General features: G+C 36.6%; 1 protein-coding gene across 1 annotated transcript in view; it reads left to right on the top strand.

Moving 5' to 3' along the window:
• The window catches only part of FOXN3 (forkhead box N3), a 107939-nt gene extending 83644 nt beyond the window's left edge, over positions 1 to 24295 (top strand). Inside the window, exons 3-5 of the mRNA XM_015821472.1 lie at positions 620 to 685; positions 10702 to 10810; positions 23686 to 24295. Of these exons, the coding sequence (XP_015676958.1) occupies positions 620 to 685; positions 10702 to 10810; positions 23686 to 24253 (743 nt within the window). The 3' untranslated portion in view covers positions 24254 to 24295. The remainder of the gene's footprint in view (positions 1 to 619; positions 686 to 10701; positions 10811 to 23685) is intronic.
• Positions 24296 to 26254: the final 1959 nt, after the last annotated feature.

Below are 26254 nucleotides of genomic sequence, written 5' to 3'. Positions count from 1 at the left end.
CTCAGGAACAAAGGAATACACATTGAAATACCCATTGTAATACATTAGGTTTGTTTCTCACGGGTATACAATGGAGGGTTTGCTACGTACATTGTATCCATGTGCAATGTGCATTAGGTTAGTCACATATTACTGACACAGAATTTTCCTAGTGATTATGCATTATTCCTGACACATCATTATTCTAGTAATTATGCAGACAAATCATTATTTTGTAATTGTTCATTATTCCACATTAAGAGGAATCTGACTAGATCTCAATTGTTAAAAAAAACAACTTACCTACATATTTGAGAGGATTAAGACACATTGCAGACAGACCCCTGGCAATTTAAAGTCTTAAAAGAATCAGCTTTGAGGTACCCTAAGACACTGTGTGAATGTGAAAGCAGTAAAGCCTGACAGATACATCTCTGCAAAAATTAAAAGAAACTATATCATAGATACATTGATAAGCAGAATTGTGACAGTATGCCCGTTTGTTTTCTGTGTTGGTATTAGGACTTTTCACCGTTCTTGTTGTTGATTTTGCTAGAGAGATTCACTTCATTCTGTCAAGTCATGGGGATGGGAATTGGCCCGTTTGTAAAGTAATGTATTTATTGGTTGATTTTTCCAGATCCTGACATTGATGCTGCCACTGCCATGATGCTTTTGAATACTCCCCCTGAGATACAAGCAGGTTGTGAGTAGATATTTATATAGCCTATAGCTCCATAGATATGTAAGCCTAACTCTCTTTCATTAGTACAAAGCCTATTAGGTTTAAAAATAAAACTAGATGAAGAAATCAGATTTTTAGCTAGACCCTTACTAACTCTTTTACATAGTATTATCTGGGTAGATGTTCAGATAGGCTTTTGTAAATATTGCATAGTCACAGTTGTATATATCTCATTCACAGAAATAACGATCTATATATGCAACTGTAATTCATATAATAATAGCATGATAAGCATTTTTTTTCTTTAGGGCAGATAAGAGTTTTAGAGCCAACAGCTTTGATTTTTATTTGAATTTATTTGCGGGGATGTCTGTACAAGCATCAGGTGTTTTTAGAGATCAAAACCTGAAGCAGAAAGAAGTAAAATATATATAGTCTACCGGAGTTACATTTGAATTAATCAGTTTTTTAAAAATAGAAAGGTGGATTTATCATAAGGAGAGCTAAACAGAGTTTAAAAAAAACAAGAGAAGCTGTAGTTTCCTAATCCAGTTATTTACTCTCATATTGGAATGTATTTTACATAGAAAAGATTTCTTATCAGATTAGAACTTCATTTTTACCCATTTTTAATAATTGGTACCTATTCTTACAATACAGAGCCAGTTTGGTGAAGTATTAAACATTTTAGTCACAGAACCAGCTAGGTGACGTGGGCCACTCCTTCCTTCTGGGCCTTGAAAGAAGGCAATGGCAAACCACATTCAAAAATGCTCTCTAGAAAACCTAATGGATGTATCCCTGTCTAACTTGAAACTAAAACACAAAACATACAAAAAACAAAACCTCAAAGTACATTTTTTCTGCATATCATCAGATCCAACTGTTTCTAAACCTATGTGAAAAAATAATATACGAACTAGACTCAAGAAGAGAGAGAGAGAGAGAGAGAGAGAGAGAGAGAGAGAGAGAGAGAGAGAGAGAGAGAGAGAGAGAGAGAGAATCTATGCATATAATTTTGTGGTTCATTATCCACCACAGTGCTTCATAGTCATTTTGTGGGCAATTATGAAGTTGTTACCAGCACATTTTAAAGGTATACTACTAATTACCCATCATGAGTTCCTCTCACAGTATTAAATTGGAGGGTACATCCATTGACATGGAAGCAAGGCATTATATAATAGGTGGCCAACTGAAATTTCCACCAACAATATTCTTCACTTTGGTTTTTAAGCTGTATTTTGAGTCTTTCATTAACTTTACTGGAACCACTAAAATAATAGTTATTAACTATCAAGAACTATCATAATATATGTGCTATAACAAATAGACTGGTATGCAAGTTGATTCTCCCTTTTCTAAAACATTATAAGGTAGCAGAAGGCAGCAGAAGAAGCAATGGATGGAAACTAATCAAGGAGACAACTAGCCTAGAAATAAGGAGAAATTTCCTGACAGTGAGAGCAATTAATTAGTGGAATGGTTTGCCTTCAGAAGTTGTGGGTGCTCTGTCATTGAGGTTTTTAAGAAGAGGTTTTTAAGAAGAGGCCACTTATCTAAAATGGTATAATTCTGTGAAATTGGTTGGGCAAAGAATAATGCCTGGTCCAAGGTCATCCTATAAGCTGTATTTCTTTCTCCTAGTCCATCATGACTATCTCTCACTGATTTTGTCTTAAATCTATAAACATATCTTCAGAATGGTAAAGAATTATCATTAATAAAACAGAAATTAAGTTGAATATTGTCTTAATCAATATACAAAGGACCATATCAGAGAATTAAAGTCTTAATAATAAAAAAATATTCCATAATAAATCTGCCTTTTAAAATGTCATAAAGAAAAAAGTATGATGGCAGAAGCAACTGAATAATTTCAGTGCCATAAAATGCTCCATAGCATAAAATGCTATTGATATATTATTAAATGGGAGATTGTTCTGAATATAATAAATAGATTTACTATTTTTATGTTTGAAGGTGTCAGAGAATATAATCACTATATATGTGTGGCCATCCAAAATAAAACAAGAATGAACCAAATTTCTGCAATGTCAGAAAGTTTTTCATTGCAGAACCAAAACTAACAATAAATGTAATTGGTTCATTTAGAATATTTTTCTATATATCTCAACAAGTAATTATCCAACTTATACAGAACCTCATACAGCAGGTATACATTAGCTGCTTGAACAGAGATTTAAATTTCACTGGAATGCTCTATTTGAGTTTGATGATATATTTATATTTTTTCAACATTTTAAACAGAAATACAGTATGGTATTCCATATAAATCTGTAAACAATCACCAGTTGTTTATTAAAGTTTCTTGATAGTGACTAGTATAAAAGACATTATCTTCATGAAACTTATCTTTCCCTATATAGAGATTTGATTTCTCTCAGTTTGTAGAATCTGTCTCCATTAAGCTCTGCATATGAAAGATAATCAAACAGTAGAATGGATTAATTTACTGGGAGATCAGGATTCCATACTGCTATTTAATTGTTGCCTTCAATGCATATGATAAGGTATTCTATGTTCTTTGAGTTGGAGCAATTTGGGAACAGACATTTTGGGTTTGGACAAGCTAAGTATTATAAGGCTCATTTTCCAAAGTTTGCATTTGGCTTTTCTGATCTCTGTATGATTGTGATTGACTTATTGGTTTCTATGGAGAAACATTTTCACTTCCTTATATTTTCTCATATATTACCTATTGATGTTTCCATGTTTAAGAATATTCTGCATCTAAATCAGCTGTTGAGACAGATTAAGATTGCTTGCAGTATCATAGAGGGATTTCTGGAGATACAAATATATGATGTGAGTTAGACTACATTTTAGGTAGGCACATACCCAATTTATGTTTCTTTTTTTACTTACATTGGCTGATGTTCATATGAAGCCACTGCATTTAATAATGTTTTATATCCAAATGAAATTCTGGGGGAGTTAAATTTCTGTGGCCTAAAATCAGATCTCTGTTCTGTCATTTTTATTGGACCAAACTTTACTGTGAAATAGTCCAAGCACCAGTCCAACACAAGAATTCAACTGAAGTTGCCCACTTCCATTTTTTTTGTTTAATTTGACAGTAGGACCAGTAAATCTGCAAAATAGGGACATATTAAAAATGGGAAATCTGTGTACTTTGTCCACACTTTTTAACATTAGCTTCTGGAATTATTTAATATGAGCATTCTCTATTATTAATATAATGGTTAACAGTTAACAAAAACTAAAAATGAAGTATGACATCATTAAAAAGGCCTTAATTTTACTTAATGAGCTCTTCATTGTGTCTAATGAAGGGCATCAAGACAAAAGCTTCTGATGGAAATCTTAACATTTGGACAGATACCAGATCGCTGGGATTTTTGTCCCTAAAATCAGTGAAAATATGGGAAAGGATATATCAGTGTTTTCACTCTGATATTCTTTAAAGTAAACATATAAAGTATATTCTCTATTGGACTTTTGCCCATTAATAACGTTTGCAAGGACAGATATGAGCATGCATGTATGTCCAATAAAATATGTTCTAAAGTTGTGCCATAATATTCAGATAAAAGTTTTAATGGTTTTCTGACTTATTTTTTAAGTAAAGTTTAAATTATTGCTTAGTACAGATTACATCTCTGTCCCTTTTATGAAAAAAATGGATTCAGAAGGTAAAGGTAAAAGAAGAACCTCTTTCAACCATCATGGTTAATTCTGCAGTGGGATTCTTAGTGGGATTCCTAATGATTTGAATAATACAAAATCAAAGTGTGGAATATTTAAGTTTGCAAAGCAAAGCTATACCTTTTATAGCCTATTCATCCTTCCCATATGTATGACCATATTTGAAGCATTAACCCAAGGTTGGTTGCAGTAAATCTGTTAAGTCATAATTCATAAAGCTCCATTACCAGAGAAAAGTTATAATGGGCATATCTTTATATTATATGTTGTGTTCTTAGATCTGACTAGACAACCTGTGCCTTGGTGGGTCATCATTTCAGAGATATTTCCTTACCAGAATGCCTTCAACAACAGTTTCTAATGTAGTGCCTTCACTTGAAAAGCTGTATGTGCCTTGAAAACAGCTGAGGTTGATTGTGTCAGACAGTCAAATATCAGCACAGAAAAAGACATTTTGTATTACATTATAAACTTGGATTTTGGATACATGCTGTAAGTTAGTCCATTTGAGGTATCTTGGTTCAAAAGGTTTTGCCCTATGGTGCACTGTTTCATTCAGTTAAAGATTACAGGAATGAGAGTTTCACAGACAGACAGACAGACAGACAGACAAGACAAGACAAGACAGACTTGCCACATGCAGAATAACGCAAACAACTGAGATAGGATCCTGGTCCAGTAGATCCACAACTACAAGAGTTGATGAGAAAAATAGTAAGAGATAGCACAGCTAGAACTGACTGCCAAGGAATAAAAAGAAATTAAGCAAATGCAAATAGAGATAGAGTTCCTGCCTTACCCTTAGATTGATTTAGGAATTTTTCTGGCATATTCCTCCATGCACCTCCCAGCTGTCAATATTTGAACACATTGTTTTGTGTTTCCTTACCAAAGGGATTCTTTCTAAAAAAAAGCACAGTATATTTATAGGCAAGACCCGAATTCCAATTTTTTGAAAAATATTGTGCTATGAAGCTAGGCAGAGATTTTTCCAAACCCATGTCTTTCCAGATATTTTGCTCTACAACTCCCCTTTTACTTGATTTTGTGGTATGCCAGTTGAGGTTAGATTCTCTTTCATTTCTGTCCTATGAAAAATGATAAAGTAACCATTCTCAGGGAAATATAATGACCCCAAATGAGACAAAATCAAGTTCTTTTTAAAGTAGGGTTAGTCAACCTGGAGATTTTCAAGTGATTTGGGTTTCAGTTTCCTTTCAGCTTAACCAGTTTATCAAATAGAAGTGCACTGTGGAAATTGGGAGGAGACATGACATTGTCTAGCCCCAATCTAGAATTTGCTTCAGTGTAATGACAAAATAGACTTTACTAGCTCATTTGAAGAAATGGTTATGTTAAACTGAGTCATCTGGTCTATTCCCAATATTTGTAAGCTTTTACATATGTATCAGGCTTTATCTTTTAAGCAACTGTCATGAAATGAATAAAGTAACTTAAATGTGTGAGAGAACTGCTACTATTGGGAGTGCTAAAAGTGTTTGCTAAACAGTTCTCTGGCTTTCTATTTGTGGATGGTGGCAGTAATTTTCAGTGAAATTATTGTTTCCATAGAAACAGTATGTTTATGCTACTTGCTCTTTAATCCACTGTGGGGAGCTACTGTCTCATGTTTGAGACATGCCAAGTATTAAATGATACGCAAAACTCTGCTAAAATACAGAGCACATTTTTGGTTATTTTAATGTTAACCTTATTTGTGGAAAATTAAGGAAAGATACTATTAAAAGCATTTAAAATTCAGATCCGATAACCTCATTTGCAAACAAATACAAAATATAGATAGATGGTATAAATATCCAGACATGCTACTGATGCAAAGTTTCTTGGGGTTGCAGACCACATTTCAGGTTAAAAACAAAATATTTGAGGAAGAAGTATGTTTGTGAAGAGACTTAATAACAAAACAAAAAAAATTGTATGGGAGTCACTCTGTAATTAGGGATAAATAAGTCTTAAAAAGAAAATTCTAACTTCAGATAGTTCAGATCTGGGACATAAATTTAACTATTAAGCTTTATTCCATATTTCATTGGCATACAAACCTTTAGCTAAAAAGATACAATGTTCTCATTAATTTAATCTTCTTAAGTCAAGTCAAATATTATTAACAAATTCAGAGTAGGCAATAATGGGTTTCTATTTCACAGAGCAAGGGCCATAAACCATGGAAATGGGAAGCTATGTTTGTAGAAAAAAAAATCTAGTTTTATTCCATCCAATTTAGCTGCCATTCTGTTGTCTGTATCAGTTTGATGAACAAAATTAGTGAAAAAGAAGTTTACTTTTCATTATGGAACAAAAAATGAATAATAGATTGATCAAGCTTTCCTTCCATCTTTTTTTTTCTGTCCCCTGCAAATAAAAGCCCCGAACCTAGGTATATTTATATCATTGAAGTATTTTTGCAACTTTTTGCTTAAGTGTATAATGATGTATACATTCTATATTATCACAATAATATACATTCTAATAAAATCACAATAGTAACTTGAAGATTATTGTGATAGCTAATTAGATATTATAGCCAATTTTTAAAGAAAATGTTGTGTGGCTTATTTTTTCCATGAACATTTTCCAACCAAGTTAGAGTATTTGCATTGGAAAATGTATGGTCGAGACTCAAATGTATCCTGTGGAAATTATCATTTTCTAAGTACAATATTCCTTTGCCTAAACATTTCCCAATTTAAAAAAATCTGGAAAAGCCATGGTTTAAATTTGCAAGCTGTGTGGGGCTCTATAGAGCCTTCTTCCATCCAAAGAGCCTTAATAATGTGGATGTGTGTATCTATTTATTTTTGTTACAAAATATTGGAAAAAAGCAGGGATTGAGGTTGATTGGTAGGGTATGTGTGTCCTCCATTTGGCTGAGACTGGAATTTATTAATGGACATTATATATTGTTGTTGTGCCTTGTAATTTAAAGTGACTGAAGGAATTAGACTATAGTTGTCCAATCTTTTGACTTCCTTGGGCCACATTGAGTGAAGAGGAATTGTCTTGGGCCATATATAAAATAAATAATACAGTTAATATATATAAATAACAACCTTTACTTTTTAATATTTTTATTTATCCTGTGGGGCCACATTATGAACTGTCAAGGGCCACATGCAGCTGTGGACCATGGGTTGAGCATACCTGGGTTAGATTATGATGAAAACCTTGGCATCTATGAAAACAGAAGAGCACTTTTTCTTTCAAATATCCTGTAACAATTTACATTATTCTTCATATTAAGCATTATTTCAAATGCGCCTTTCGGTGAATATGTTGGTAACGGGCCTGGGTTTTTTATATTGTATCTGTTATAAGATTTTGTTATTCTTTATTCTACTAATTGTATGGATAGTTTAGTTTAATTTTGAATCGTACCCCCCTAGTATTTTCATTTGCTGCTGTGCGCCTGGTGTTGATTAAATAAAATTTCTCAGGATTATCACCTATTTTATTGGATATTATGCAGAATAATAAAATATCATCTGCTATTACAGACATTTTTTCACAGTTCCATTCCATGTGACTACTGAAGTCCTCCCTATCTTATCAGTATTTTCTAAGTTGTATGTTTCATATCCCACATTTCTATTAAAATCACTATTATTTTGTACATTGGATAAGTAGTGTTAATCTCAGTAACTACATGGATACTATAGATAAAAAGGTTTGATGTTGAGAAGTTCACATGAACTGCTGAGTTGTGTGTTGCTGCTGCTACTCCATCTGTATGAATAGGTGACTTATAGGCTAATCTATGAAAAGCTTCTACCCCAAGTGACTATTGTATTGCTTCAGAAGATATTGGTTCTATAAAACAGTATATATAAATGTGATACAAGGCATATTATACATTTGAGTGAGGCTAGATTGAGAGGAATTTTTTGAGGTAGTCTTTTAATTGTAATGTAAATATTTTAGGGGTTCTGCTCTATAGTTTTCTGCCTTTCTTATTTCAAAATATAGAAACACAATGTCCTCCATTTTATGAGTCATGATAAGGGAACCCTGAGTCCAAACAAGGAGCCTGGCAATTGCTGTTTGCTACCTTTGACCAAATGCACTACTTATCAGCTTATTAAGAAAGGAAGTAAAGTACTGCACAGATAACTAATAATTGAGCCTTTGTCTCTGATAAAGAGCTTGCTTTTATGTATTAAATGACAGTTGGGAATTAATGCTGTTTGGAAAAGGGGAAACCTCATTCTAAAAACCTCCATAGATATGTAATTGCTATTGATATATTAAATACAGACCTGGGCATTTTATGGCCTGTGGGCCACATCCAGCCTGGAGGCTGTCCCTATCTGGCTCACACAGTTGGCGGGGGTCTCATCAGGTAGAGCAGTGGGTAGGGTGGAGTGGGGTGGAGTCAGCGGTCCTCCACACCAGTCCCTGTGGCCCCTTGGGAAAATTAATTGCCCACCGCTAATATATACATTTCATATTTAAGATGTAGTGTTATGTGTTTGTCTCTTCATTGTCTGTAAACTTTCTAAAGCTGTTCATACTGGGAAATTCCCTAGACATGCATCTTTTCTAATACATCATAATTGTCTTTTGTTTTAAATTCCTAGGCATTATAAAATCAAATTAATATGATTGTGCAACAAGAGAGGAGGCAGGCTTAACTGTTCTCCTAACTTGTAAATAAAGAAAACTAAAAGGTCAAGAAAAAAAATCTGGGCTCTTGGACACTTAAGATTACACATAGAATATGTGTAGTTAGCGAAGGCATGAAACTTAATATAAAATTTAAATAATTAATTAGATTTAGATCCTGAGTTGCTGTGCATGAGTGAGCGAGTTTGTAAAATCTTTAGCACTTTTTTTCTTAATTGGTGATGTTGGATCAAAAACTACCGTAGCATGAAGCATTTCTAACCACCAACATGCTAGATATTTGTCAATCCATCTGTTATTCATTTGCGCATATGAAACTGAAAGAGAGATGTTTCCTAAAGTTGTCAGATCCTCCAAAACAGAGATCAGCATTTGTTGGGTGTGGCATTTGAGCATGCAAATGTACTTTTGTTAGTGCAATGCCATTATTAGATACAGGCTAAACTTCCATAAACTGAAAATAGAATATTAGCAATTACCATTGTGAGGTAAGAGATATCTGCTAGCTCTTCCTCCTAGCAATATCCTTCGTATAGTAGTTAAATATGTAGACGCTTGCAAAATACAGTAATAATTCTGCTGCATTAGATCAAAGATCTATTATTTCACAGTATATTTTCCCAGTGGCCATTCACATGCTTATCAGAAGCCTGCAAGCAAGGCATGAAGGTAGTAGGACTATTCTACCAGTTGCACATCAACCACTGCTGATTATGTCTTGCTGAACAGCTTGATATGGATCTATGGGCTTCCCACGTTTTATGTAAATATTAGGATAAGTTTTTAAATAATGTAACAATGGAAAAAAGCAATTCTATTTTTGTAACATGGTATTTAAATGGGCTTTCTTTCACTTTAATTAGATCAGATTACTTATATACTTTACATACATTTTACTGTATTAACTGGAGTAAAAAACAAATCACAATAATGTATTATACATTTAAAAGATTAAAATTTTTGAAAAATATTAGCACAATTGGCATTTTAAAATTCAAGAAATTGCACACTCCCTATAGATTGTGAATACTGATTTCTCCTTCCTTTTGTGGCCTTTGAAAAAGTTTCTGTAGAGATTGCAGAATTGACTGGCATTGCAAAATTGTACAACTCTTTTAATATTTTTCCCATCATGGGAGATTAAGTCTGAATCCATTCCTATTTCAGTAGTCTTCAAAACATGCCTATAAGGTAGACCATTACTTTTAGTCCCCATTTGAGGAAAGAATACTGCTGCCAAGGGAATGTACAGTATATACTTGAGTTGAATGAATTTGCAGAATTGAACTTCTCAACCAGATTACTGTTTTTTCTAACTAGTTTAGTAGTATCAGTTCTGGTTGTGATTTCTTTTTGAAGTGCTAGGCAGGGGTCTTTCCCTTTCTCCAAAGATTACTTTTTGAAATAGGTTATATCTCGAACTTCAACTTTGGAATATACGTTTTCTATTCCACTGTATCATGGCTTGTACCAAAATATCTTACCTTAACCACTTGGTAAGTATGTTGCTGAAATGAAGTTTGGACCAAGAACATTTCAACTGGTGCTCTTAGTAAGCATTTTTCAGCAATCTTTCACAGTATTTGTGTCTATACTTTGATCATGATATATAACAACTGATAACGTCTTCCCCTGTATGTGAAGTTTGGAAAACTGGCAACTTTAATGTAAAATTGATAGTCAATTTTCTTTTCATTTGTCTTCAGTGCCACCTGGAGTGATACAAAATGGAGCTCGCATTCTGAGTAGAGGAATTTTCCCAGGAGTTAGACCACTGCCAATAAACCCTATTGGAAACATGGCTGCAGCAGTAAGGTAAGAATTCTCAAATGCAATATCAGTAGTACTACACTTAGTTGCACAATGGACTCAGTTGGATCTCCTATGTAATTTGTATTATGTCCCCAAGATTATACTCTCTGTGAAAGCCAAGAAAATCAAGAATCTTCAAATAAAAACTCTAAAAGGGCTCTAATATATTTTTAATTGATTTTGTACATTTGGAGGCATGTAAACGTGACTTAGACTCTTCAATTTATTTTCAGGTAGACCATGAGAAGACATTTCTCTGTGACTTTAAACACCTGACATAAGAATCAATGTTCAGATTCATACACAATATTCACCTACAAATGAATAAGTTCAACTTGTCCATATTTGTCATAGCATATATAAGATGCAACCCTTCCATCAGCAATTGCAACTTTGGCAAAATATTAAATAGAAGTCTGCATTTTAAATTTTTAAAAGCTGTATTGGATTATAATTGCTTATAGTTATTGGACTATATCGAGGCCCCCAACCTTTTGGGCACCAGGGACCGGTTCTGTGGAAAAAGATTTTTCCGCGGATCATAGGGGGCGTGGTTTCGTGTGCTGCCTGCATCCCGTTGATGGGGCTTTGCTTGTTTGTGCGGACCGGTTGCTGGCATGCCACGGCCTGGTGCCGGTCCATGGACCGGGGTTGGGGACCCCTGGATTATAACTTAAGTTTGTTCCTATTTGCCTATTTTACCATTTCAGTATCATTAGTCAAATCTAATTAAGAAGATGGCAGTCCCATGATCTATGTGACTGTAACATTATTTGTGTACAAATGGCTTCTTTGGTTGCAGCATGTGAAAATACAGAGTTTATATTTTAACTGTTATTGAAATTCTCCTAGATTATACAGTATATGTTTCTAATGCAATGCATTTTACAGTTGTAACTTGCTTAAGCCATTTATAGTCTGTTTCTTTTGCATATAGTATTTGAATGAATGAATTATGTAGCCAGTTTTTGTAACCATTTTATGTTTGGCTGTCCAAATCAAGTTACAATAGATTGAGAATTATTTTGATAATGTGCATTACTCAAAAGTATTAAAACCAAGAGAAATTCATCACTTGACACAAAACATAATGGAGATCGTGCCATTAAATTTCCTGTTGTCTTTTAAGCTTAACTACCTAAATAGATCTTTTGTTACAGACTAATCTGTAAATGGAAGTACAGTAGTTTGTGAATCATCATTGTCTGGCACTAAAGTTACACAATGGAAGATAGTGCTTTCATAGTAACTCTTAATTTTATTCACACTTTTTTTTATCATTTGCCACCAACATTTTTTTCTTCAGTTTCTTTTTTAGAAAGACAAATTACTTCCTTAACTGGAAAATCAATACTAAGAATGACTTCAAAACAGAGTTACACTTAGCAGTCTTAAGACGGTATGACATCCCTAAATCCCCTGCTTTTGAACATCTGAACTTCCTCTCTGTCTATGAGTTTTGAACAAATGCAGCACAGACTCATGTTATTCTGAAGTAGAAAACACGTGTTCTAGCCTACCTACGTCCTTGTTACTTCACAAAGACAACCCCTCTTTTAACAGTAGACTGGAAAATAAACCCTTTTTATTTGAGTTACAGACCTGATAATTGTCCCAGAAAACAAAAGCAACAGAACACTTTTCCAATGGAGACCTTGTCCAAAAGCAAAATGGAGCACAAGTCAAACAGGAAATAACTCACAGGCAAAATAAACAGACCATGATCTCTTGACTCTGAAGTTCTTTGCAAATGGTTGCCTACAGCAACCAGCCCTGCCCACACATTCCCTTTTTGTTAAGCAGCCCCCAAGGCGTGGCTTCTCACTGCTTTCTCCTCATCCCCTGGAGTTGCCCCATAGCCTCCCGCTGTCCTACTCGTGTGACCTGTCTATGTTTACGAGCGTCTCTGAGGTCTTCCAGCTGTACTTCCTCCGAGTCCGACTCAGCTTCCCAGCACAGCTGGCTCTCAGCTTGATCACGAGTGGAAGGATCAGCCTCTTCATTAGTTTGTAAGTCCTGCAGCTCATGAGAGCCTCCCTCCGACTCTGATGGCTCTCCAGGCCCCTCCTCCTCCTCCTCCTCCTCCTCTGATTCCCCAGACTCAACTACCAGGATCACAGGCTGGCACGGAATCACAACAACACATGGAAATTGTATTAAAAGCCCTAAAATAACAGACTGCAGTTAAACATTGCAAAACCCTCTCCAACTCCTCCCAGTCCTGATCACATATATAACATTTCCCCTCTCATTCTGAAGCAAGCAGCCCACCCTCCCAAATGTAAATATAGTGACCCATCATGACCAAAGAGTTGTCCACTCCTGCTTTAAAGTGTGGCAACCTGAAACTGAAGAGCCGTGTGGAGCCCTCATGCTATGTAGAATCATAAAGTTGGAAGGAGTAATTCAATTTATTGAGTCAAATTCCCTGCTTATTGGAGTTAACCAAAGCATTCTTGAAAGATGGTTGCCTAGCCTGGGTTTGAACGTGGTGTATCCAGTTAAAGAGGAGCCTACCATCTGAAACTAAAAGTAATAAAGGAGAATTTTTGAAGCTCAGGTTTGACATGGGGGGTCCCTTGGTGCTCTCTGAGCTTGCTTGTTTTCTTGCAGACGTTTCATTACCCAAACTAGGTAACATCATCAGTGCAGAAAATGAAATTAGAGATGACTTTCAAGAAGGTGAAAGAACAGATAAAAGAGTGACTTATAGAATAGATGACACAGTGCAGAGACTGAAGAAAGAAACTCAAAATAATCCCACCTTGATTTTGTTTATTATAAAATTGGAGAGAGAAAAACAGACATGCTTTCAAGATTACTGGATTGGAAGAATCCAGTTACTATATGCTGTTATTATAAGCTACAACAAAAAGCTGCATTCCAGGAATCCATGCAGTGTTGATGTCTTAACTGACCTACTTCAGAATGCTGAGATCAGCTGTATGGACAGTTGGGTATCCTATCAAAAATCTCTTATTGTTAGGATTTGGGGGGGGGAGATCAGCTAGAACAGTGGTGGCGAACCTATGGCACGGGTGCCAGAGGCGGCACTCGGAGCCCTCTTTGTGGGCACACGTGCCATTGCCCCAGCCTCACCTCCACCAGCGACCCCCTCCTCTCCAGCAGCCCCCCTGAAGGAGAGTCGCCCCTGAGCGTGGCCCACGCGGAGCAGCGCAGCCAAGGACATGGCAGCCAGGTAGTGTAGACAAGACTCTGCCCTCACACCCCATTGTACACAGTTGATGGTGCAGGGCACGGGCAGAGGGTGTAGCTGCCATAGCGCTGCTGGGCTGCCTGGGCGATCTGTGGCGGGCCCTGGAGGCGGTGAGTGGGCAGGTGGGGTGGGGGATGGGGGCAGAGCAGGGGCAGCGCAGGGGGTGGAGTGGGGCGGGGCCAGTTTTTGGGCACTCGGTCTCTAAAAGGTTCGCCATCACTGAGCTAGAATTTCCCTTCTCATAACTTAAATCCATTAATTTGTGTTCTGTAGTATAGAACAAGAGAGAGCAGATCTTGCTCTTCTTCTGTGACTTTCTTCAGTTATCTGAAAAGTGCTGACGTTTTATCTCCCCTCATTCTTCCTCTTCAGGTCTAACACTTCTTCCCCCCACACACACACACATGCTTCTTCAAATTCTTTTCAAAGGACAGTTTCCAGTCCCCTAATCATCCATGTTGCAATTTTCTGAACCTTTCCCATTTCTCTAACTGCTTCTTAAAGTATGAGGACGGAACTGAACATGGTACCTGAAATAGGGCCTGTCCAAAGTAGAATAAAATAAAATTTCATGTTAATTGGAAACCATACTTTTGTCAATATTTATGTTCTCATGTATATACTGTCTTTATGCCTGAAAAGAACATCAGGCTTAGTCTTCTCATGCATATTGGAGTTCATAGGATAGAACCCGAAAAGGAAGGAGTGAAAATAAAGGAGCAAAACTGAATGCATAGAAAGTAGAATAAATGGGATAAACTTTTATAAGTTATCTTTCCATTGCCCTTCGAGTTTATTTGCTTTTTGTTTTCTTTTAAATTTTGTGTTCTATTTATTATTTTATATTTTTTTTTAATTTTTTAATTTTTATCGGGTGATGAACATGTGTTCAAAACATGTTTAAACTCAGTTACTGATGATTAACTCACTATCTCTCCTGGAAGTTGGTTCCAAGCTTCTGCTCTTTCTGTGAAGTAATACTTTCTAACATTACTTTTTAACTTACAGCACCTCCTCTCAGCTTGAGGTTATGCCCCCGTGATCTTGATTTATGTTTAATATTGATAATACTGCCCTCTAGAACCTTAATCACATCCTTAATATATTTACAGGTTTCAAGTATCTGTAGTCCTAATGTTTTAAAAAAAAATCATTTCCATTTTTTTTTCTGCAGCTCCTATGTGAATCATGAAAAAGATATGAGGTCTTAGTTGCTGCCTGGAGTGGGCATTGATGTGGGCCTTGGATCAAAATATTCCTTTTCAGCCTCTCACAGTTGTGCACCAATTGTACTGATTTGTGGACTGGGAGCATCTGGACAGTTATTCATATTTTTGTCAGCTTATGAGGGGAGTATGCAGTGTGTTCTATGTGGCCCTGTTCTTGAAGATCACTAGGAAGCTGCAGAATACAGGAACATAAACCATCACAGGCATGCTGTGATATTCCCATGTAACACTTCTGTTCTGTGAGCTAAACTAGTTACCAACAGGCTTCCGAGTGCTTTTTAAGATGCTGCACATCATCATAGATAATATACTTCATGGCACAGGACCTACTTATTTGAAAGACTATCTGTTTTCTATAATATCTGTATTTGATCTGACAGGGTTGGCATGCATTGGGTCCTATTGATTAAACAGTGCCATTTGATGAGACCCTTCCTATGAAATTGGACAGCCCTACAAATGTGATAAATAAATGCATCTCTAAAGTTCTCCTGCCAGTTTCTTCCCAAGTACCGCTTTATAAAACCCTAGTAAGACCACACCTGGAATACTGCAACCAATTTTGTTCACCATACTACAAAAAGATGTTGAGACTTTGGAAAAAGTGCAGAGAAGAGCAACTAAGATGATCAGGAGACTAAAACATATGAAGAACGGCTGCAGGATTTGGATTTGGCTAATCTAAAGAAAAGAAGAAATAGGGGTGGCATGATAGCAGTATTCCAGTATTTGAGGGGCTGCCACAAATAAGAGGGCGTCAAACTATTCTCCAAAGCACTAGAGGGCAGGACGAGAAACAATGGTTGGAAACTGATCAAAGAGAGAAGCAACCTGGAATTAAGGAGAAACTTCCTGACAATGAGGACAATTAACTAGTGCCGTGGTGGTGAACCTATGGCACGCGTGCCACAGGTGGCACGCAGAGCCCTCTCTGTGGGCATGCGCACCATTGCCCCAGTCCTAGGCCTTCAGCTGGGTTTTATAAAACCTTTTCGCTTTAGGCCTCCGCCGCCGTGTGCCAAAAAAAGAGAATCAATCAATCAATTTCAACTTCCCACGGGGAAAAAAAGATCTTGCAAAGTTGGAATTGATTGATTGAACTTTTTAGTCCCACCCAATCTGCCGTTACCACGGCAGCCACCCCAAGCCAACGGGCCATGCCCACCCGGCACCCGACGATACATAAGTGGGTTTTGGGTTGCAGTTTGGGCACTCAGTCTCTAAAAGGTTCGCCATCACTGAACTAGTGGAACAGCTTGCCTCCAGAAGCAGTGAATGCTCCAACACTGGAAGTTTTTAAGAAGAGACTGGACAGCCATTTGTCTGAGATGGTATAGGTTCTCCTGCTTGAGTAGGGAGCTGAACTAGAAGACCTCCAAAGTCCCTTCCAGTTCTATTCTATTCTATTATATTGTACTTATGGTTTTGGGAGTTATATGATGTGTAAATATATGTAATAAATAAATATTGAAGGTGCTATTGCAAAATGGCTACCATGGAGGAGTATGAGTAGTTAGATACACTTGAACGTGTATCTCCAAGGTCTCTTGGAATACTTTTTCATTACCGGTTTACTTTTGTCCTTGTTCAAGGAAAGTGGGCATTTTTCCAAACATAGCTCTGGGATGTAACAGCCCACCATTTTTTTTTACAAAGCTTAAGGGGACCACTGGATTCAAAGGCATTTTTCAAAATAACAAACCGTGGGGTTTTTTTTTGTTAAATAATTTTTCTAAACTATATTTATGGGGTAGGAAGCCTAGGAAATGCTAGTCAAGGTGTCTGTTGAGCACATCAGTTCCCACAAGCACAGCATTTGCCATTCAGAGTGGCCTCATTTGGGAAAGCTTTTAGGCTTTTAGGCAGCTTTTCCTATAAGTGCAGTGGGGGTGGGAGAGGCTCACAAAAAGGCAAGGACACTCTAGTTGCTGATTTTCATGGCTGTGCAAAGATCTGGATTCGAAAGACAAAATGATATTCAGCACCTGCATGGATGCATATATAGCATCTATTTGGGAAGATCTTAACCTCTATGTATTTTTTTCCGAGGTCATTCAGTGGCAGTTGCTCAGAGCTACTTTAAGGTATTCCCAACAGATGGTATGTGCATCCCTTTGCGTGCTTCAAATCTATTTTGCTTCTAATTCAGGATCTATTATTTATTCTTCCAGATCCTTGCATAAAGGTTTGTCTTCCTCAACGTGCTGGTGTTATTTTTTTCTATTAAAATAGTTGATTCTTGATCACCTGTTCAAAAACAGGCAACAATTTGCATTTGAGGTATTTTAAGCTTATTCATTTAAATAGATTTGTTAAAATAAAAGTATTTGGTGTGCTATACAATTTCTCACCCCTTGTCCCCTGCCTCTTTAGTTTTTGCCTTTTGGAGCAAAACCATTATTGCTGATAGTATGCAAAGGCTCAGGTACATCTGTTTTCCCAAGTGTCAGATTCCCAGGCAATTAATTCTTTTGGATCCTGAGATATTGAGCATACCAGTGGATAAAGATATTTTAAGCTGTATTATTAACTTAAGCAAACAGATTTAAAAGCATTATATGAAGTTTTTACCAACAAGCAATGATGGGGATACCCAAATCTCTTGTAAGCTGCCAGGAGCTCCTTAATAACAACAGTAGAGATACCCTAAGAGTGGCTAGTTTCCACAGTACCTAGTGCTAGGTTCTGTACAGAAGCTCACAACAAACAACCCCAATATTTTTATCAAAAACTGGCACCATGACTTGATGGCCTTGCTATGGTCATGAGACTGCAAGATCTGATCCTGACTTGGCAAATGACTCTGGGATGGGAACTGAAAGTCTGAGGATCTCAGAAATTTGCAACTATGTGAAGATTCTCTCTCCTCCTTCTTTATTCAGCAAGCAAAATGAAAAACAAGCAGGTTAGCTCAGAGTGAGCTTTAAACTTTTAGACTTTTCTTAATATGAAGGAGATATCAAAATATGTCACTAAACTCCTCAAACTAACAATGGTCTTACGTAACACTACTACAACATACAGGCTCTTGATTGAACCACACATCCCATGTTTATGCAAAACTAATGAAAAAGAAGCATTTTTTTCATAAACTGATGAAATCTGTTACTATTTTTCTCAAAACATCAATGTTTTATCTTAAAATTTTTAAAAAATCTTTAATTTCTCTTTGAAACCTCACTAAATGGTTTTAGAGAAGTGCAAATAAAATTCTCCACTGTACTACATTGCTTTGAATGTATACATAGATGATTTCCCTTAACCATTTGGCATCATTTAATCTTAGTTCTTGCACTGGTGACACAACCTCATAGTAAATGCAGCTGACTTCCTGCACAATCATGAATGACATTGCATTTAGATATTATTAACTGAAGGAGATTTGCCTTTGTCTTTTTTCACACGCTGAGATCTGCATAATTTATTATCCATAGATGCTAAGTTTCCTTTAAACCAGGAGATTTAGAGAAACTTTTCATAAGATTTTAGAGTTTAGCCATTTGTAATTGAGCAGGAGCTTGTTCTCAAATTGCACTAGGACTCTAAATAGAACAATATTCGAAGAAGCTGTGTTTTTTTCTCCAATGGCCAATTATTATAATACTAGACAATCTATTATTTGTTAACAGGGTCATTGTTTCAGAGATACCTAACATCTGCAAAACTCCATATATTGTCCCAACCCTTGCTGTGCCATGCTTGTGCACAATCTCCCTGACCCATGTTGTGCTCCCTGCCCACATGGTGTCTCTTATGCACCCTACACATCACAACCTGCACAGTCCCTGTGTGCACTTCCTTGCATCAGGCATGTAGTGCCTCTTATGCACCATCCACAGTCAATATGGCACCCCTCGCACTCCCTCTGATCCATATGATGCCTCTTGTGTACCCTCTCTCACCTGCACAGCATTTCCCTTGCTCCCCCACTTACTTGCCTAATGAGCTGCGGCTTCTAATTTTCTACTGGCTTCCCCATTGACTTGTGGGAAGCTAGCAATTGTTCTACAACAACATTAAACCAGTAAGATGGGAGATATAGAGAGGGTTCTGTCTGGAGAATACAGTATTGTTATTAAGCACTTTGAACACTGCTGTTCTATATTTTCTGGCTGCAAAGTTATTTGGCCTTTTCGTGGTATGCCAGAGGCTTGACTCAAAGATTGAATAGTATAGGATTTAAGTGAAATTAACTAGAAATGAATTTAGTAATTGAAATTAAATATACATCTAATAATTTTGCTTTCTCTCATACTAAAAATCAGAGGTTCCTTGCAACTTTTGGGTGACCTCTGAAGGCTCTGTCTAAAGTGCTGCAAAACTATATACAATCCTGGTCCTTGGGCTTAATACAACTATACTGGAACAAATGCTTGGTTTTCTAGATTGTTAATTCTATGTGTACAACTGTACTAGATTTAGAATGATAGAAAATAACAGGGTTGAAACAGCTAGTCTAATGTTTATCCAGCCTTGCCCTAAAGCTTATAGCAATAGCTGATATAGGATAGATGCATCTGTGAAGTACCCAACTGCAGCCTTAAGTAACACTCACCATAATAATAAAGCTTAAAGTAACTCCCCTTCAATGAAGTATTGAAATACCTTGTATTTTTAGCTCTTCAGTGATTACTACAGTATATAATCTACTCAGCATTGAGAATCAAGTGTGGCAGATCTAAGGACACCTGTAAATCACAGGAATCATGTTATTAAAATGGCATAACAAGAATATTATTTTCCCCCATGTGTTACAGTAACTTTCTTCTGAATTAAAATGAAATTCCCAAAATGAATTATTCTGCATTTTGTTTATTTTGTACAATAATGTATTCAGTGGTGGAAAAACAGTTTTATCTAGAGATGCTATTATCATTAATACCTGTATCGTCAATAATGAAATTTGAGGAGTTGTGCTTTAACAAATTTTGCATAGAATTTCCAGCTTTTCATATAGGTTTAAAGAATTAGGCAAAACTTCCTGTCCTTTGGAAGATCTTGCCCCCAGGTGTGACTCAGCTCCCACCCTCTCACCTTTCACAAGAACTTGAAAACCTGGCTCTGCCATTTGGCCTAGGGCTCCAATAGGAGAGTCGTGCTGGATGAGGTTGATAAAGTAATAACAGAACCCACCTCCCTTCCTGCTCATCCTATTCCCTCCCTTTCCATCTTTTAGTTACACCTGATAATTTATATTTTATAGTGTTTTATTATTATTCTGTACATATTTTTGTATTGTTTGATTCTTTTTAACATTGTAAGTCACCTAGAGCAGGGGTCCCCAACCTCTGGTCTGTGGACCGGTACCAGGCTGCAGCATGCCAGCAACCGGTCTGCACAAACAAGCAAACTCCATCTGCGGAATGCAAGCAGCACACAAAACCATTACTTGTCTTTCTCTGACATACAAAATAAGTCCCATGCAATTATTCAATGTGCTCTGCATGGGGCTGCCCTTGAAAGGTGTCCAGAAGGTTCAATTGATTCAAAATGCAGTGGCCCGCATGGTTTTGTGCAGGCCTAGATGTGCCCATGTGTCATCTCTTCTGTGGGAGATGCATTGGCTTCTGATTTGCTTCCAGGTCCAATTAAAGACACTGATTGTCAACTTTAAAGCCCTACATGGCTTGGGACCAGATTATTTAAAGGATCATATTTTCACAGTCACATCTGCTTAACCCACCGGAATGGGGAGGCAGGGAATACTACGGGTTCCCTCTCCGAAAGAGGTTCATCTAGCGGGACCAAGAAGAAAGGTCTTCTCTGTGGTGGCTCACTTTCTGTATCATGGTGGAGATAAGATTGGGCCCCACTTTGATACTCTTTTGCACTGCCCTGAAGAACTGGTTTTGCCAATGGGCCTGGGGACCCCAGAATGGCATGGAGCCCATCAGGTGGCTTATATGATTGATTGATTTGTTATTGCCAGGGGGATGGAGGGTTATTGCTTGTTACTGTTTTTATATTGGGTTTTTATCTTTGTAAGCCACCTGGAGTCACTGAGAGTGAGTTGTGGGCCATATAAATTTTCTTAAATAGATTCAGACTTTTTTAGTTAACACAATGTACATGATTGCATGTAATTGTTTTTGATTGTGAGTGAACTTTCTGTGCACTTAAATTGCTCTTAGGGCTAATGTGTGGTTTTTTGACCTCAGCCCACATTCAAATGAATTTTGCTTAGACAAGCAAATAAATCTAAATAATAAAATAAATGGGTTTAAAATATCAGAATTTCAGCAGATATTCTTTGCCTAACATGCCTTAAAATACTGTAATAAGCAAGAGTGAGACCTTTGTATATAGCTGTAAGTTAATTAAGGAACAGTGGTGGAGAATTAACACCAGATTGCTAATAAGAAATTCCTTAATTAGTTAGCAGTTTTAAAAGGAAGATTATTTTAAAGATGTTTATAAGGATTTTGAGTTATTTGAACAGGCAACTTACCAATCTGAACCTAAGGCTTCCCAGAAATCATTACTATTCCATTTTTCAACTGAGTGGAAGTAAATTTGCATGTTATCAAAACTTCATTGTAGTGATGTTTTTCAAGACCATTAAGTGTGAAAATTTGAACACAATAACCAATAGCCCCCAAATTATTGTGATTAAAAGATAAAGTTAATTTATTTATTTTATTTACACTCTTGAAAGAGTGCAGAGAAGAGCAACAAAGATGATTAGGGGACTGGAGGCTAAAACATATAAGGAACAGTTGCTGAAATTGGGAATGTCTAGTTTAATGAAGAGAACGATGAGTGACATGATAGCAGTGTTCCAATATCTCAGGGGCTGCCACAAAGAAGAGGGAGTCAAGCTATTCTCCAAAGCACCTGAAGGCAGGACAAGAAGCAATGGATGGAAACTAATCAAAGAGGGAAGCAACCTAGAACTAAGGAGAAATTTCCTGACACTTAGAACAATTAATCAGTGGAACAACCTGGCTCCAGAAGTTGTGAATGCTCCAACACTGGAAGTTTTTAAGAAGAGACTGGGCAGCCATTTGTCTGAAAATGGTTTGCTGCCTGAGCAGGGAGCTGGACTAGATGACCTCCAAGGTCTCTTCCAACATTATTATTATTATTATTATTATTATTATTATTATTATTATTATTATTACTACTACTACTACTACTACTACTACTACTACTACATATCTTACTCATCTTATTCTGCAAATAAATATAAAGTAGTATATTTATTCTGCAAAAAATATAATGCAGGAACAATCCAAAACCAACAAATGACACTAAATAAACAAAATTCATTTAATAATTTGTAATCATTGAGAGGATTCAAATTGTTCCATAGTCTCTCTGCATGTTGAAAAAACAGGCCTGACACAGGCAGCATCTTGAGATGAACAACTGCAAAGCGCTCTATACGGGATTGCTTATAAACTATTTGGAAGCTTCAACTGGTACAAATGCATTGCCATGGGCAATTATGGGTGCTAGTCCTTCAGCACATCTGACACCTCTGTTTTGTGAGCTGCACTGGTTGTCACTGTTCTTTCAGGTTCAGTACACTGTGCTGTAGTTATCTTTAAAGCCCTTCATGGCTTGGGACTTGAGTGGCTAACTCTCTCTCGTATCTTCCCATCCTGTTAGATCCAGTAGTAGAGATATGCTCTAGTGCTGATCTATTAGGGGGTGTCATTTGGTGGGACCCATTAAAAGAAAGTTTTGTATCATGGCAACTGCCCTGTGGAACAACATTCCCCTGGTGTTTAAGAACTTGACCCAGCTCTACTGCCTTTCATAAGACCATGAAAACCTGGTTTTGTCATTGAATCTGGGATCCCCGATGTGTGGCTAAGTTGATATCATGTTTAATTGTTGTTGGTTGAATTTTCTCAACTGCTATTTATGTTATTTATAATTTTATTATATGGTTTTTAATCTTGTTTTTAAGTATCATTAGATGCCTGGAATCATGTATCTAAGATAGGTAGCTGAATAAATAAATTAAAAAATGAACTTCTCCTTTATATCCTAACAACCAAACAGGTTCATAAGATTATTCTTTATCTCCATTCATTACTTCATTATACATAAGAATCAAGATGAATTTAAATATGACTTTGTTCTACTTTAGTCTGCTTAGTTAAACCTATAAACCTTCAAATGATCTGACTTTTTTGAAAAGCAGATTAAATTTTATGCTCCTAATGATAATAATTAACTATTTTGCCCTCAGCAGGCCATCCAGAATGAATAGCTCACTGCTGCTGGCAGAGTTAATGACTCTCCTCTCCTTAAAGTTTTAAGATTCCCAGCAAATACTAAGGAAAGTGCCTAGTTTACCCATCTCCTTCCAGCATTTTGATGTCTGACTTATTTGCATATTTGCTTGTTGTCACAAAAAAATACAGCTTTTCAAAGGAGTTTGACTATGCTTTTCTTTTCTTTTTTTTCTCCTTCTTTTCCAGGAATGGAATAGCAAATTGCCGAATGAGGACAGATAGCGAGCAGTCGTGTGGTTCTCCATTGGTGAGTGGTGACCCAAAGGAGGATCATAACTATAGCAGTGCCAAATCTTCCAACCATAGGAGCACATCACCCACTAGTGATTCTGTTTCCTCTTCTTCTGCTGATGATCATTATGAATTTGTCTCAAAAGGCAACCGGGACAGTAGTGAGGGCAGCGAGGTCAATTTCCATAGCCACGAGAGCCATAGTGAGGCAGAGGATGAGAGCAAACGGCAAAACCGAAAAGAGACCAAGGATTCTGTAGCTGATAGCGGGGTCCCCTCTCAGCACAAGAAACGTCAGCATTTATTGAAGGCGAAAAAAGTACCGAGTGACACACTGCCTCTTAAAAAGAGACGCACAGAGAAACCACCGGAGAGTGATGATGAGGAGATGAAAGAAGCTGCTGGATCACTCCTGCATTTGGCAGGAATTCGATCTTGTTTGAACAACATCACCAATCGGACGGCAAAGGGACAGAAAGAGCAAAAGGACATGACGAAAAATGAGAACAAATCCATTGACTGAACTTATAAAACGATTTTGTTTCAGCACGTCAGGTGAATTCTAATGATTTGTGGCAATATCAGAAAATATTTTCTTCAGTTGTTTTTTTCTTTCCCCATTTTTTTCTTTTTTTTCTTTCCCCTCCTTTTTTGAACCCAAAATATTTGTGTTGTATTTTTTTTAAAGGAGATTGAAGCCATAGAACTCATACTGATACTCATCTAATTTTACAAAAGCTTTTCATTACATGAAGACAAAAATAAGTGAAAGCCAAAATTGCCATTGCTTTCTCCAGTTCTGTCAGAAATGCATGGTTGACTACGCTGTGATACCACCAGTTAATGTGAGAGGAATAAAAATTGGCACTTGAAAATATATAATGAGAAATTGAATAATATGGTAGATCCAGGCCAGGCTCTTAGAAAAATAATTTAAAAGCCTTATAATTAAATGAGAGAGAATGTATGTATGAATGAATGTATGTATGTGTGCATGTATGTATATTCCATAAATTTGAGGGAAGTCAGAGGCCCATCTTCAGAATCAAGAATAAGATAGTGGCATTTGCTTGCATTTGTGCCATAGAAATCTTGGAATATCCACTAAAAACAGCTGCTCATACAGTAATGAATTACCTAAGCTTCATGTACTGTATATGGCTCATAATGTGAAGACTTAATACTTTTTAAATTATGGAAACTGAACTGTGTATGCAATGAGTTTCAATAATATAAGGAGAAAAGGGTGGAGGGGGTTGGGGGGATTAGTGATATTCTTTAATCAACTAATTGTCTTCTATATTTAAATTAAAAGAATGTTTTTAAAAAAAGCCATAAGCCTGAAGATTGGCACTGCCTGCAAAAATATTATGGGAAAACAAGCTATGAGTTCTTAACTGCCTGAGTGAAAAGCAATCAAATCTAAAATAAAAATATGAGTAGATATTTAAAAAGGATCAAAATGAGGAAACCTTTTTGATAGGATAAAATATTGATCTCATGAGAAGAGCAAAATACATATGCTACAAAACCTGTCATTAGTATTATATTACATTTAAAAAAAACAAATATATTTGGTTGGACAAGAAATCTTAATCTTAACTAAAACTCTGTACAGTGCTCCTCAAAACGCTGTACCTGTTAAATAGCCAGGATTCATTTGTGCAAAAATAACAATATATTTCCAGTTATAACCACTGTAGCCAGATTCACTGATCCTTATTCAAATTGCATGGATACATTTCTGGGAGGGGCTCAGGAGTACAAAATAAAACCCCCCTTTTTAATTCAAAGATAACAAAAGTTCTTGTAAGGTAAATAATGTATTTAGCATGAAGCATGAATTATTTTCATATAAATAGAGAAAAATAGAGAAAAGGCTATGCCTCTAATTTTTAAGCCAATAGGCTTAGTTTTGGTTTTTGGTTTTTTGGTTTGTTTGTTTTTTATTTTGTTTGGGAAGCAGGTGTTTTAAGGTTTAACCTTTTTCAGGGACAAATACTGACTGTTGGGGAACTTATTCTGCAATATTAAAAAATAAAACTTCATGCTCGGGTAGGGCTTGGATGGTTGAATTATATTGCCTTGTCTGCACATTCAGCCCCCTTCCCCTACTTCTCTGTTTATTGAACATGTTTGTCCTTTCGTTGTCTTTACATGTATTAACATTACGCAATAATTTTGAGGGCAAAGCAAGTAGTGAGTGTGTATGATTAAGACTCCAGGAAAAGACTCTGAATTTACTGTATAGCTGAGAGAGAGGAAACAATGGGCAATTCGGTTTCAGAGAGATTGTAACCAATGAGATACACAGATATGCCAAGAAGGGATAAGTTTTGAAAGGGCTTTCATTTGTGTTCATAACCTGACTTGAGTAAATGATAGAGAAGCAACTTTGTTATGGCCATACTTGTGTTTGCAGTGGTAGTCCTGTAAATGGACTACCACTGCATGGTAGTAGAGTTTATAATAAGGCCAATATCCCATACCACCACCACCACCCCAAAAAAATACCAGAATAGAC

This window comes from Protobothrops mucrosquamatus, unplaced genomic scaffold, assembly GCF_001527695.2.
Source record: "Protobothrops mucrosquamatus isolate PMUCROS unplaced genomic scaffold, P.Mucros_1.0 scaffold1337, whole genome shotgun sequence".
Classification (NCBI taxonomy): domain Eukaryota; kingdom Metazoa; phylum Chordata; class Lepidosauria; order Squamata; family Viperidae; genus Protobothrops; species Protobothrops mucrosquamatus.
This window is presented reverse-complemented; position numbering and strand designations above follow the sequence as displayed.